Source organism: Mytilus californianus, unplaced genomic scaffold (genome assembly GCF_021869535.1).
Source record: "Mytilus californianus isolate M0D057914Y unplaced genomic scaffold, xbMytCali1.0.p SCAF_4, whole genome shotgun sequence".
NCBI lineage: Eukaryota > Metazoa > Mollusca > Bivalvia > Mytilida > Mytilidae > Mytilus > Mytilus californianus.
The window spans coordinates 23,137,514-23,153,350 of record NW_026262690.1 but is presented as its reverse complement, the minus strand read 5'-3'; the positions used below and the strand labels follow the sequence as shown (position 1 = coordinate 23,153,350).

At 30.1% G+C, this 15,837-nt stretch overlaps 1 protein-coding gene across 2 annotated transcripts; it reads right to left on the bottom strand.

The window, feature by feature from the left end:
* Positions 1-527: 527 nt before the first annotated feature.
* On the bottom strand, positions 528-15,837 carry LOC127737727 (CAP-Gly domain-containing linker protein 2-like). 2 transcript variants are annotated; one of them, XM_052248590.1, is made up of 7 exons: positions 15,796-15,837; positions 12,429-12,578; positions 10,373-10,393; positions 7,431-7,539; positions 6,396-6,466; positions 5,838-5,906; positions 528-5,018 (listed from the first exon to the last, which is right to left on the bottom strand). In XM_052248590.1, exons 2-7 carry the CDS (start codon positions 12,568-12,570, stop codon positions 4,714-4,716), a joined length of 717 nt encoding a protein of 238 aa, XP_052104550.1. In that variant the 5' UTR covers positions 12,571-12,578; positions 15,796-15,837; the 3' UTR covers positions 528-4,713. The 2 variants fall into 2 exon arrangements, with proteins under 2 accessions (XP_052104550.1, XP_052104551.1); XM_052248591.1 differs by lacking the exon at positions 10,373-10,393.

Below are 15,837 nucleotides of genomic sequence, written 5' to 3'. Positions count from 1 at the left end.
GAATCTGTTTCTCTAATGATTTTCAAACAATATGCAGGCAAAGGTATTCCGTCTTTTCGAATGATCTGTAAAAAGATGTGTTCTTTCTATGTGACGTCATCAGGCATTGTCGCCTTTTTTCATGCCGTCACAATAGGAAATTCAGAGGAAAGCAAGTAAATTCGACGTCATAATCGGATTTTAACCAATGAAGAACTGAGATCAAACGAACCACACGTTGGTTAAATTTTTTTATACAATGGGTGCAGAAAGGGATAAATTGACGAAGAATTAGAGAAATAAATATATCACTTCATGGAATATCTCATAAACTGTATCTCATGTCAAGATTTCAATGTAAGAGGGTTACTGCCCACAAGGAAGCTATCGATCTAAGTTACAAGCAGCTACAGAGAAAGCCACAAGTTTACCAGTAAGCCAAGGATGTATAAGGCCTAAAAAAGTGAAGCTCTACAAGCTATGGTATCAAATATGATCCCCCAAAGCTGTGTCATTTTCAATGTTGCATTAAAACTGAAAAATAAAAATTTAAACATAAACACTGTTTATTTTTTCTGAACATTTAAACATGCAATATTATAAACAAATAAATAACATCAGTAGAATATATAACAATGACTACAGTATCAATGTATACTATTTCCTAATCATAAATAAGTGATAATTGAAGCAAGTGTTCTAAAATACAAGATAAGTATAAAATAAACATTTCTATAAAAAGTTCTAACGATCATAAATATTTAGTAAAATGTTCTTCAAATTCTGTTAACATTGATAAAAGTAAAAAAAAAAAAAAACAACTTGTACATAACCATGATTATGCCATGCATATTACATCCAAACTCTTATTTAGGCATGGACAAAAACTCCATTCTCAATGGGTATAATATAAAGTTAAAAGTATCATTGAACAAGAAGTTCGAGACTTATTGTTGAATCATTCCTTAATACAGAAGCTGAAAAAATTGTTACGATTATTACTGACGGACAAACAGACATACTGACCAGGTAATTCCAGTATACAACACACTTGGCAAGTGGGGTTATAACAACATGCTTTTATAAGTCATATACCCAAGCTTTTGAATAAATTATCTCCTTTGCCATTTTAATCTTGTTTAAAATTTTCCAGCAACTGATAATAGCCTTTCTTGTTTCTTTTTGATTCTGTCTCTTTATGTCAAAGTGTCCTTCTTGAATGATGTTGACACAAAGGCATTCCATCAGTTGATTCAAGGAGATAAGCTTTGATCTGATCAGAGGCAGATTTAAGGGGGCCCAGGCCCCCCTTTTGTGGGAAAAATTGGTTGATTATTTAGGGAATCACTGAAGCATGACTGGAGCAGGTCCCCTCTTAGGCAGTCAGTGGGCTCCCCTTATGAAAATTTCTGGATACACCACTGCTGATTGAGGTAGAACAAAAAAATTACTTGTGGAGCTTGTGCTGGTAAACACTAATCTTATTCAAATCAGGGTATAAGATTAACAAGATAACATGTAAAACTCACATAAACAGATCTTATACAAAACGTGCAATTCATCCAAAAATCATTTACAGTAGTTGATATAAATATAAAACTTCGGCAAAAATTTACAAATTTAAATTCTTAGTCAAAAAGAGAAAAAAATACAGAAAACTTCAACAATTAAAAACAGTACTTGACAGTGATAGAAAAGTAAACCGAACAATAAAAATCAAAAACAAATTATCACAGCAATGTTATTTATCTTATTTCTGCCACCTTAGTACAAAAAACAAATATTGCAAACTCAGTTATTTTCAAAACTGAAAGACGTACACGCCCTCTTCCTCCATAAAAAATATACAGTGATGAAAATGCCATATGAAAGAATAACATGATTACAATAACAAAGTTCCACATTTTCAAGGTTTGTATGTCACAAATGTATGTAAATTGAGATTTAAATTAAAATGGATAATTGGATATGTTCGTCTGTATATAATCAATACCAAGCATGCAATATATTTCAAACTTTTGTATTGAAGGGTATTTATTTATTTATTTTTAAGCATAAGTAATAATGAAATAATGACATTCATAATGTATCCAACCTTAATATTAAAGGTTTATATCACAGAAATTTAAAGTAGAGTGTGTATTTCATACATAAATCATAACAAAATTGTCAGGAATACTAAATGAGAGAAATATTGTACTGAAATACAACAGGATTAAAAACTAGAGGCTCTAAAGAGTCTGTGTCGCTCACATTGGTCTATTAGCATATTCCACAAAGGACATTCTCCAACATTGTAGACTAGAACAGAATTCATGACAAATATCTCTGTTTTATTGGTCTCGTATTGCTGATCATTTAGACTGCTTAGTTACTTTCTATCTTCTTTAGTTTTTGCTCAAAACACAAAACAGGGTAAAAAAAATCCTAATTTAAGAGCAATCACTCAAATAAAGAGTGATTGCTACTTACTATATCGGCAAAAATTGACTTGTTAGTAGATCTTGTCTTGCTGATCATTTTTGCTTATTTAAGTTTCTACCTATCTATTATAATTTTTAAGATATAAGGCAAAAACTTAAAAAAAATTGGTAAAAATATCAAAGGGCAATAACTCTTAATAAAGAGTCGACTGACGATTTAAAACATTAGACTTTTTTTTTTAGAACTTGTCTTGCTGATCATTTTTGCACTTGAAAGTTTCTCTCTATCTATTATAGTTTTCAAGATAATAGGCAAAAATGAAAAAAAAAATGGTAAAATTTGTCATTTAGGGGCAATAACTCCTATAATCTTGAAACATTTATGAAACTAGATACCCCAATGATGATTGTGGCTTAGTTTGGTTAAATTTGGCCCAGTAGTTTCAGAGAAGAAGATTTTTGTAAAAGTTAACAGAAGACAATGGACAACAGACGATGGACGACAAGTGATGAGAAAAGCTCACTTGGCCCTATGGGCCAGGTGAGCTAATAAAAATGTTACCTAACTGTTCATATAAAAACGTGAGCTTTGAATGATGTGACCTGAAACTGTTCATGTAGATATGCGAGCCTTGAATAATGTCACCATAAACAGTTCAAATAAAAATGTGAGCCTTGAATCATTTGACATTAACCAGTTCATCATATAAAAATGTGAGCCTTGAATAATGTGACCTCATACTATTCATAAAAAAATACACGAGTTTTTGCTTATCAATACTAGTCTCTAAATTTAGTAGCAAAGATAACTAATATAAAACTATTATTTTATTTCATAAATATCTTGTGCTAAATTGATGAGTAAAATGCTACACGAATATACTAACTCATTTAATTCTTCATCTGCAGTATGCAAAACCCAAATAAATTCAAAATTGCACTTAATTTTGGGATTTCTCAAGAATTATTTCATAACCCTCAGGTCTATACTTTGTCACGCTAATTATAATCATGATTTTAATTATCAAGTTTTATTAATGTCGTTGATGCATATTTATTTAGTGTAATAGTAGTGAATTGCACTGTTGGTGCCAATGTTGAAATTTTCAATTTGTTACCTCACGTTGCGAGAAAAATATTGCCCCTGGAGATTTTTTTTGGTGCAAACTTTTGTTTAAAATAAATGATGTTTTATTTATGATTCAGATAAATAGACAAGTGGTTTGATTTTAAGTTACATATGAAAATATGACCAGTTTCTTAATTTCGTGAATTTAAAAAAAATAAAATCACCAGTTAAAACTAAGGATATGAATGATTTCCACCAGTCTCTGGTGACTGTTTTATGGATAGCAATAAAAAAAAAATGAAATGTTTAAATGTACAGATTTTGGGATGAAATCTGCATTCAAAGCAAGTTCTTTCCTTTATCTATAATTTGCCAAATACATATGGTCTTTTTGTAAACAAAAGGTTTTAGGTGAATTTTGTTCCTAACCTCTTTTAAATCCAACCGAATTTCAGCAATCATTTAGGTGCAATTATTGTAACAAGAAAAATTCACACAACCTCCCAGTGAAAATTTAAAAACTGCCTCAACAACCTAATATTCTTTAAGATATGTTGACTCCAGTATTCAAAACAATGTTGACAAAATTGTTATTTTATTGGTATGTGTTCTTTTCAAGTACTTTGAACTCCAATAACTCAATTATATAGTTTCTTTTTCATAATTGAAATACTCAATTGACTAAGGTGAATATAAGAAAAAATGAGTTGGGGGAAAAGAGGTTCTGTAAATGAAAAATTCATAAGTTTTTAAAGTATTTCTATAAAACAGTTTCTCAAATTTGTTATTTTTTTGCATGCCTGGTAGGATTTAGAAAAAGAGCAATCTCGTCACATTTACTATATCCAGGTAACCTTTTTGCCTGGAATACACCTACACAAATCCATGAATCCATTAAATTTTATTTATCGTGACCATTCAATTAGAGTCATGATCTAAACTATCCATAAAAGTATTCAAATAATGCAAGCAAATTTTAAAAAGTTAAAATTGATAAAAATAAAAGAAGCTTATGCTCACAATTTTGATTTATATAACCCATTTTTGTTATCAGTAATATTTTTCTTAAAAAAAAAATGTGCAAAATCAATGGGTTTTTTTAACAATCGTGTTTTAATAAATTTTTCCTGACTAGGTCTACTATCAAATACATGCAGCATAACATTAGTGAGCTGAATAAAATTTTATCATTTTCAATTAAATAATACTGTGCACCATAATAGAATATAAACTAAAACAAAGTTATGGTGAAACATCATTCCATTGACTAAATTTCATTGAGTCTCTTCCAGTTCCTACAGACATTTCTCTTACATAGTGTGCTCCTTCCCAGCCTCGTTTTACTTGATTCCGTAGTGCAGAGTAAGGCATGTGAGTTCTGGGTATTGAGGGGTATGATATAAAATCATCTTCAATGTCATATTCAGCATGTATTGGACGTGTTGTGTAACTCAAGGAAGTCATGGATCTGGTCATTGTTGCTGCTGGAATACGATTCCCTACTGAATGTGTTAAAGGGTATCGCTTTGCTCTACTGAAAGGATTATCTGAAATGTAACATGTTATTAAAATACTACTTTTCTCCTAAATGAATTGAATTAAATACTTGTATATTTTCGCATTTTTTGATACCATACCTATGGTACTGATATTCATAACTACAGAATCAACTGATGTACTTTTACTTTAGAGTAGACCATCCAAGTTCTTTTATAAATTTATTTTCTTACAGATTTAAGAATAAAAGAATACATTTAAAATATTACAAAATTAACAGAACTGGTTTCGCTCTAAAAAAAAACAACCAAAAAGTTAATGTGTCCATCGGAAAGAGATCTCCATGCTTCTATAATATATTAAAGCAAGAGTAATACCAACTTTTTCTGAAGGAAAGGGTGGGACTTTTACATTTAACGAAAATTCTGTATCCTGGTTTTGCACAGATAATGCATAAAATAAACTGTACATAAACTATCTTCTGTATGATGCTTTGGATGATATTGCAATTCAATATGTCACCTAGAAACCAGCAGATGAGATATTTCTTACATTATCAAGGGGAATAACTCCAGAAAAAAGAAATATGAAGTCAGTCAAATTTGAAATCTGATTGTGTTCAGAGAACTCTAAAAACTTTCCCAATTTTCAAATGATTTAGTACATGCTTACTCAAGTTATCATCCAGAAATATAAAAAAATAGTTGTTTTCCTGTTCAATAAGTGGCATTATATGTGTAATCCAAAATTGTGATGATTACAGATTACTGTAGATTACTTGGAATATGTAATCAATTTCACTGACATGACAATTATGGTTACAGATTATGATTACTCCATCCCTGGTATGTACAAAATTAAATACTAACCACCAAATGAAGCACCTGTTTTCATCCTCCTTTCCATGTCCTCTGATATCATTGTTGGATCAGCTGCTTCTGAAATAATTATAGTAACAAGACTGAAGACCATAAAATACAAGTTTTGTTTTTAGTTAAGGTTAATGTATACCTATATTTTGTTTGTTTACAATGACCAGACTTTGATGGATTCAGGGAAAATGTCCTTGCAAGGATTCCATTTACCAATTATAAGGTATCTTATTACTCAGAATAAGTGAAAAATTCACATGACAAAACAAATATTCATTTTTTTAAACGGTTGTTGAACAATGAAAATGAGGTCAAGGACAATGGACATATGACAGACATAACTTTGTAACATGAGGAATCAGTATAGAAGGTCTGATACCTTCTGAAATACAAAGCTTTATACAGAAATATTTTACACAATCACCTGCCCCCCTGGATTAGCATCCATAAGTCTTGTACTCTGCTACTTTCATCGCAGGTGAGACAAAACCCCAAACATGTTAGGGACATATATGTATGTGATATATTGAGGAAAAAAAGTAAAAAGAAACTTACTTGGAGATGAATAAAATAATGGCTCATCTACCTCTGCTGTGTCTGCTACTTTGTGGTATTTGTTGTAGGTCCTAGAATTATAGTAAATGAAGCAAGACATTGAACAAGTCATATGGAAGACATCACTAAAGTAACAAACAATATCACCATACCGAAGTATTGCAACTGTTTTACTGTTGAACTGAAAAAAATCTGAGAACCTAGTACTTAATACGAATATGCGTCCACATGACACCAAGCCCTGCTGGCACAATCCTTTTCTTTGTTCCGTGAAATGGGGGGGAATGTAATTTGGTATATAATTTAAAAAATATCACAACATAATGAACATATCATGTGTACAAATTTTCAACTTAAATTTGATCTGACCACAATTACATTGTAAACTACCTAACTGAAAGCTTTAACCTAAAAATGAACTTGTTCCACACAATCATATTTCCATGTCCAGTGAAACATTAAATTGGGGTCAAAACCATAATTTGGCATACAATTTAGAATGTTCACATCATAATGAAGTTTAAATGAAAATACATGTATGTACTAGGTTTCAAGTTGATGTGACTTCAACTTCACTATAAACTACCTTGACCAAAAACTTTATATGGAACGGAAGAACAGACAGACAGAATAACGGACGGATGCACAGACCAGATATATAATGCCCCTCTTTTATTGTAGGTGGGGCATAAAAATTCAAATTTGATAGATGCAGCTATCAAGTTAAAATAAATAATTCATATTCTAGTGTATATATATTGTTAGTTGAAAATGAAGTATATATGACAATGTTAGATAAAACTTAGCTCTCTTAAATGTCTATTAAAAGCTGAATCACAAAAAAATAATACCATGCATAGAAATCCTTTTTGGGGCATTTTAAGTATTCATATTTCTGATTGTTATCTGGATTTTTCCATTTGCATGGTTAGTATATTCTGTGTATGCCAAATGAATGTAAATGAGTAAGAAATAATTTGTCCTTTTTTAATTTAAAAATAGAGGAATTAAATGTACTGTGATTACTTTACATACCATCTAGTCAGAGGAATAAATCTGATACAATTGGCTCTGACAAAAACTCCATGTCCATTGCTACACTGAAAATATCTTCTTCCCATTAACATTCCATCATTATCTCCAACTGAAATAATGAAAGCAGAATGTACAATGTAACTAAGTGTTGATCAAGAGTAAAATAATTTAATTGATAATTCAAATGTTAAAAAAAGGGAAATTATGTACTTATTTCAAATTCAAAAATATCTACAAAAGAGGATCATATATATTTTATATGTGAAGTTAAGAAATTTTAGTATAAAAATTAGACCTAATTTAGAATAAGTGCTCATAAGTTATTCATAGAAAATGATCAGTATAAAAGAATTGACAAGACAAAAATTTGTAAGGGTTCCGCGGAACCCAGTGTCTCGCCTACTTTTGCTGTTAATCGCAGGCTCAACAAAAATGAGGAAAAAAATCAATAAAAATATTCCTATAGATACTATCTTCTGATTGTAAGAAGCTTCTGTCAAAGTTTGGTATAAATCCAGGGTTAGTTTATGAATCTAATAAATGTTTTAAAAACTTTAACTGTAGACTGTATTTAATGTTAACTGGTAGAAAAACTAAGTCCATTCATAAGTAAAATATGGATAAACAGGTACAAAATTTTAACAAAATTTCCGTCTAGATACTAGCTTTTGATCATAAACAAGCTTCTGTTTAACCACAGAGTGAATGTATTGTTTCCTGGCGGAAAAACTAAGTCCATTTATAAGTAAAATACGGAAAAAATGAAATCTTTTTTTGAACAAATTTACTTCTGGATACTATCTTATGATCATAAACAAGCTTCTGTCCAAGTTTGGTACAAATCCAGGATAGTTTAAGAAAGTTATTAAAATTTTAAAAACTTTAACCACAGAGTGAATGTATTGTTTCCTGGCGGAAAAACTAAGTCCATTTATAAGTAAAATACGGAAAAAATGAAATCTTTTTTTGAACAAATTTACTTCTGGATACTATCTTATGATCATAAACAAGCTTCTGTCCAAGTTTGGTACAAATCCAGGATAGTTTAAGAAAGTTATTAAAATTTTAAAAACTTTAACCACAGAGTGAATGTATTGTTTCCTGGCGGAAAAACTAAGTCCATTTATAAGTAAAATACGGAAAAAATGAAATCTTTTTTTGAACAAATTTACTTCTGGATACTATCTTATGATCATAAACAAGCTTCTGTCCAAGTTTGGTACAAATCCAGGATAGTTTAAGAAAGTTATTAAAATTTTAAAAACTTTAACCACAGAGTGAATGTATTGTTTCCTGGCGGAAAAACTAAGTCCATTTATAAGTAAAATACGGAAAAAATGAAATTTTGTTTTGAACAAATTTACTTCTGGATACTATCTTATGATCATAAACAAGCTTCTGTCCAAGTTTGGTACAAATCCAGGATAGTTTAAGAAAGTTATTAAAATTTTAAAAACTTTAACCACAGAGTGAATGTAATGTTTCCTGGCGGAAAAACTAAGTCCATTAACAAGTAAAATACGGAAAAACAGGAATTTTATTTTTACAAAATTTACTTCTGGATACTATCTTATGATCATAAACAAGCTTCTGTCCAAGTTTGGTAGAAATCCAGGATAGTTTAAGAAAGTTATTAAAATTTCAAAAACTTTAATCACAGAGTGAATATTTGTGGATGCCGCCGCCGCCGACGGAATGTAGGATCGCTATGCCTCGCTTTTTCGACTAAAGTCGAAGGCTCGACAAAAATGTAAGAACTGTTTAAACATGCAGATTAAAGGCGAGTTTCAATTTTTATGCAATGCACTGCATAAGAAAAGGAAAGGATATTTATTCTTCAGGTAGCATGTTTGAATGTAAATATTCTTTTTAAAAATCTATCAAAATATGATCAATTATGAAAACTTATTTTTTAGTGAGTCAGAGCAAGGACATCAGTTTCATCATATTGTAAGCAGAGTACAACCTAGTCACAGCTCTGCTGAAAATCATGTATTACCATCTTTTTGAAATATCCAAATACTTTACATAAACTTGAACAGTATTAAACATATCATCAGTCATTATAAGTACTCCTTCATTAAAAATGTAAAAACCTTATCAGAAAACTAAAGAGTTGGAAAGTAAACAGTGTAGCATTACTCAGGAAAAGAATTCCTGCTTGCAACTGAAATTTACGGTATCTAGTTATGCAACAGCATGTTGACTATGAAAGATCAATTATAAGTATTAGTACTTCTTCCTAAATGCATTGACCTGAAACTTATCATTTGAAATTTACAATTCCAAAGTCACTAAACATGGCTGAGAGTCTGGTCAGCCATCGATCTACTAGAGTAATAAATAGAATTGTATATCTTCTTGTTCCCTATCCATAAAAGTGCTTTTAAATCTATATTATGGGTGCCCTAAAAGTAAAGTCCACCACCAAAATGATGCCCTTAAAGTGTAGCAAATTGCAGCAGGAGTGCCCTCTGAGAAAAAAATACCCTGCCCTTTTAAAAAGCTGCAGGAAACACTATATTATTAAATAAAAAAGGGTGATTTTAAAGTAAAAGTCAATGAATCAGCACCTGAACATCAGTTACTGGAAAGATGAAGAAGTAATCTTATGTCTCAACTACATGTACCACATTAATCATAATCACAGACATGACAAAAACTAAGCTTTTTTTAGTTATAAAAAAATGTTTCACTGGAAATATCCTGTACCAGTCATGTCAGTTAATACACGAAAAGTTTGTTTATTGTTTTGTAATGAAGGATAAGTGCCTTACACCATACTTCTTGTTATTTGATGGTTAGCAGAGATTCTACTGGTAGCTGACATGACAGAAAACATGAGGTTCATATATAAAGCTAGGATTTGGAAGGAAATACATATTTGATAAGCATTGAGGTGTTTATAGTCTGTTAATATTCAGAAAACTGGGTATACAAACCTGTCAACAAATAATCTTCAACTGTCAAATATATAGGACAATGTCATATTAAATCTTTGAAAAACATATTGGATGTAGAATATTTTGACTCATTGGGCATACTACAATTGATGTTAATTTTTATTATTAATAAAATTAAATTTATACAGTAGACTCTTGATTTATGGAACTTTGTTGATTTGTGGAATTCATTTCTAGTCCCTATTTTGAAATTTCTAAAAAAAACTAGAACACTATCAAAATGAGAACAGATTTTCATCAAACTGTTTCTGTTTGCGATATCAATGTTCTACTGAGATATATTAAAAATATAAAACATATGTTAAGGACACGTCAAATAAAGCTCATAGCTTCCCACTGAGTTCAGTTTAAGACCATAAAGGTTCACATCTTGACTGAAACTGGTCTGTTTTTTATATCCTAAAACTAAACCATCAATAGTGGATAATATACATGTATATATGTACTGTGATTATATATGTAATTCAAACAATTTTATTTACTTTTTACAAACATAAGAAATATGAACACTTTTTGAATGGAAAATAGAACATTTTGTTGTACAAACAAAATGCTAAAAATTGCAATAAATTAAATAAAACAGAGACTTTGGTCATTCACCTTGACGAAAAAGGCAATAAAAGGTTTATTGAATATATCTAAAAATTCAAACATTGTTTAAAACGACAACTTTTATATAGTTTAAATCATGCTTTATACAAAAGAACAATTAATGAAGTGGTATTTGCTTTGTAGGTTATTTGAGAAATACTGTATTCACTGTATTTAGTTTGGATAAGATTACATGTATTCTTCTATCAAAATCACATTTTTTCTGCAAGTTACTCTCAAAATTAGTGATATCACTTGAGTTGAACATTACTTTATTTCAAGGTGTAGTAGTTCCTAATTTATATATTGAAAGACATATGATTACCATGATTAAAATTGTTTGTTAATAATTCAGTCATTGTTAACTCATTGTAAAGTCTATTAAATTAAATATAGCTGTCAAGACTATGCATTTAAAAATAATAACAGTATATATTAAATGTTTAAATGAAAAAATGACACGTTTAACTATTTGTGTACAAATGTATTTAACTAGCTCTTGTCTACTGGACCATATCTGGCTTAATAAACTGTGTTTGATCTTCGTTGAAAAGGGACCTCTATGACATTGCATGATAAAAGGAAATGATAGTTAAATCTAAAAATGTGTTTATCGTGTCATACTTAGTTGTATATTACATAAACAAACAAAATTATGTTTATCTTTTAATGTATACCCTAATGTATTAATAAACCGTAACATCTCCCTTAAAGTAAAATTTATTTCATTATGGTAGTTTTTTTACAGCTGTAATCAGGTCTTTTTCTGTCATTCAAATTAAGACATTTAAATAAAGAATTTCATAATTTAACACTACAAAAAAATTTATATGTATTGATTCAGTAAAGGTTTTTATTACTACCATCTTCAAGACCATGTTTTAATGTACATGTACATGCACTAACTTTGACAAATTGATCGCTAAAGATATTTTCATCTTCAAGTTCATCATTCTGATGTTTGAACATTGAAAAAAAATACTGGGTCATAATTCCATCAGGATTATAATCATTTAAAAAACCAACATTTGAACAAGTAGTCAAAAACTGAAGAAATCCCAAAAGAAGGTCATTTTGGTTTTTAAAATACCCTTTATTTAATTGTGATGTTTTTGACACATTTATGACTCTATTGTAACATCATCGAATGCAAAAACCATTTATGGTTTTGGATTGCCCCATTTATAGGGGGTCTCATTGAGGGGTTCTGATCCCGGATCACGCTTACTGTTTTGCCAGATTCCCGTATCCCGCTTACACTATGTACAAATGTACGTAAGCAATTATCATTTTTTTGTAAGTTCCCGTGTCCCGCTAGACTTCATTTCCCGTTTTCACGGTACAATAATTTGACTTTCACGTGTCATGCTTTTAAAAAATCGGCAATCCCGGGTCACGCTTAGACCCCAATAAGACCCACTTTATATCTTTTCTTTTAACTTACCTGGTTTTTCTAATGATACTCCTACCCAGTCTCCTGGTTTGTGAATAATAGCACCTTTATATTTGACTGTTCCTCTGTAAATTCTGTTGTGAACTTTCACCTCTACCCTTTGCCCAACATTCACATTTTGATGAAGCACCATTTTTTAATCTTAAAAAGGAATAATTGTTAAATTTGAATTTTTATAAGAAGTACTTCTAATTTTTAGAAATAACAGCAAAATTTACAAGTCAAGTATGACTACAAGTCCTCAATACATGAACACTTTTCATGTCACACATAGGTTAAATATTTAGCACTTACGGTACATGTACTATAAAATTCGTAAGGGTTCCGCGGAACCTAGTGTCTTGCCTACTTCTGCTGTTTATCACAGGCTCAACAAAAATGATGAAATAAATTAATAAAAATATTCCTCTCTATACTATCTTTTGATTGTAAGTAGCTTCTGTCCAAGTTTGGTAAAAATCCAGGATAGTTTATGAATCTAATAAATGTTTTAAATAAAAACTTAAACTGTTATGTAATGTTAACTGGAAGAAAAACTAAGTCCATTTATAAGTAAAATACGGAAAAAATGGAAAAATATTTTAACAAAATTTCCTTTTAGATACTAGCTTTTAATCATAAAAAAGCTTCTGTCCAAGTTTGGTACAAATCCAGGATAGTTTAAGAAATTTGTTAAAATTTTAAAAACTTTAACAACAGAGTGAATGTAATGTTAACTGGCAGAAAAACTATGTCCATTTATAAGTAAAATACGGAAAAAATGGAATTTTTTTTTTACAAAATTTACTTCTGGATACTATCTTATGATCACAAACAAGCTTCTTTCCAAGTTTGGTACAAATCCAGGATAGTTTAAGAAAGTTATTAAAATTTCAAAAACTTTAACCACAGAGTGAATGTAATGTTTCCTGGCAGAAAAACTAAGTTCATTTATAAGTAAAATACGGAAAAAATGGAATTTTTTTTTTAAAAAATTTACTTTTGAATATTATCTTATGATCATAAACAAGCTTCTGTCCAAGTTTGGTAGAAATCCAGGATAGTTTAAGAAAGTTATTAAAATTTCAAAAACTTTAACCACAGAGTGAATATTTGTGGACGCCGCCGACGACGACGGAATGTAGGATCGCTATGTCTCGCTTTTTCGACAAAAGTCGAAGGCTCGACAAAAATGTGTGATAGGTTGAGCCACTGAAATAGGTCACTATTTCTAGCTTCATGATTATGACATCAATAAGGTTGAGAAATTGATATGAAATATATGACAAGGCTGCAGTTTAAATCATAAGTATCTGAAAATAATCAGATGGCAATTTTTTTCACAGATGCCATTTTAACCATACATGTATATATATAATATGTTGAAAATGCATCAAATATTTGTCGAAAACCTATTTATATCTTTATGAAATAGCAAAATCATGAAAGCCAGGGATCTCCATGGATGAAAATTTAACCATGGAGGAACTTTCACCAAGATAAAACCCCACAGGTCATGATCGAAAGTTTACTCTCCTCCCTCCATTTCAATGCAAGAAATAGTGAATAGATTGATATCTTGTTTATTATAATAATTTCATTATAAAATAACCAATAGTTTCATTAATTGTCATTTGTAACAATTCCGATTTGCATCATCAACAACAAGAAGCTTTATATCTGTTTTTGGAAAACAACGAATAAAGATTTGTGGAAATTATTAAAACTGAAATGGTTTTAATGACTTAAAATTTCACATTCCATAGAAATAGAAAATGCAACATGCATCTGTAAACCGGATGTATTAATTTGATTGTAAACAACTAAATGAATTTGGAATTACGATACAAAATTTCTTCAGATTATCAAGTTGCAGTTAATACTCATGTATTTACTTTCACAGTGATTCAATACTTCGATAAATTGTTGTACTCGTGTTATTTGGCATGAAATTATGTTCCATTTTCCAATAAAGAGTTTAATCTTGTACTCATTTAAAAAGAGGGATGCAGATTGCGCAAGTCAATAAAAGCACATGTTTGACTTAATAAACCTTATTCTTCGTAATTGAATTAAAATTTTATTTTTTAATCTTAATTTTCATTAGCATTTGCTGAAAACTAATTAAATAATGCAATTAATTGTCTATCTAGATCAAGTTTTCTCCTGTCAGATGTGTCGATCTACCTGTACTAGTGATTACTGATTATAAGCAGGATATCCTTCAGGGCTTAAAAAAAGTAATTAAGAGGACCCTTTGGTTTTTATAATACAATAGGGGTTATGCAATTACATGCATATGATTATAATTGCTGATAAAAATGGCGGCAGATAGCAAAAATTAAAACAAATTATGATTACCCCTTTCAATCATAGTGCAAGTTATTTAACAACCAATGCAGATATCATTGGATGATGGCTGAAGATAATATGTCATTTCTTAAAAATATGAGTAGGGTACCTTGTGTTATATTAAAGTATATACATGTAGGTAATTTTTTTTCAGAGACAAGTGCCTGTGCATTTGAGGTATACACCATGCAATCTTGAGTTGTTTTTTATGAATGAGTTACACCAGTTGACCGGAGGTCAATCGGCTGAAATGACGTCATTGAACAAGCAGTTCTTACTGTGACGTAATAACAATATTGTGACATAGGAAATTTACTAGAAAGTGCACGAATTGATAGTCGTGTATTATAAATCGGTATACCGATTTAGCGAGAACTCCCAAAAACTCAATATGAACCCGAGAACTAATACATATTACCCGAAAACATTACTGTGTAGGGAGTAATTATCTGTTTGATAAACTATAAAGTCTATAATTTTGAAGTATATGTCATTTTTACTCAATTAAAGTACAATTTAACTTCATGAATTTGATTTGTGTACTATTTACGCAAGTTCCCATCGGGACTCTGGCATACATAATTATTCAAACTTGATAGTGGACTGTGTAAAGTATGCCAGTGCCTTGTGCAGGGTTCATGTCAAGTTTTCAGGATTTCTCAGGAAATCATTGTATCCTTTATGAAATCCTAAATGGTAAATGATAAAACCATTTGAACCTCTTAAAATCCCGAAGTTTTGAATTTTCATGAAACATCAAATGCATCTAAAATCTAATCATCTGGTTTCTGCAATGCTTTTAAACTTTTCCAGGTGCTCAATTTGTCTGTACTCAAGAGTAAATTTTGGGTGTAAACAGGTAAACACGGCCATGCATGTATTTGTTAATGTTTTGTGATGAATCTTAACACTACATTGTCTATTTTACACAAGTGTAACCTAGATCTAATTTCAAAATTATGTAATCGTTTTAAGTCCTAAATATAAACAAATATGTAATCGAAAATCATATAAAAAAAAATTTCACCTATAATGTGTTTGTTGTTTCTATGAAAAGTCGGAATCAATG

Bases quoted from the DNA above. Each gene is read 5' to 3' on its own strand.
- LOC127737727 (XM_052248590.1), bottom strand. From the start codon at position 12,570: ATGGTGCTTCATCAAAATGTGAATGTTGGGCAAAGGGTAGAGGTGAAA. The intron at 10,394-12,428 runs GTAAGTTAAAAG...TATATTTGACAG, and splicing joins AGTATCATTAGAAAAACCAG to TTGAAGATTATTTGTTGACA. The intron at 7,540-10,372 runs GTTTGTATACCC...TCATTATTTCAG, and splicing joins TGAAGATTATTTGTTGACAG to TTGGAGATAATGATGGAATG.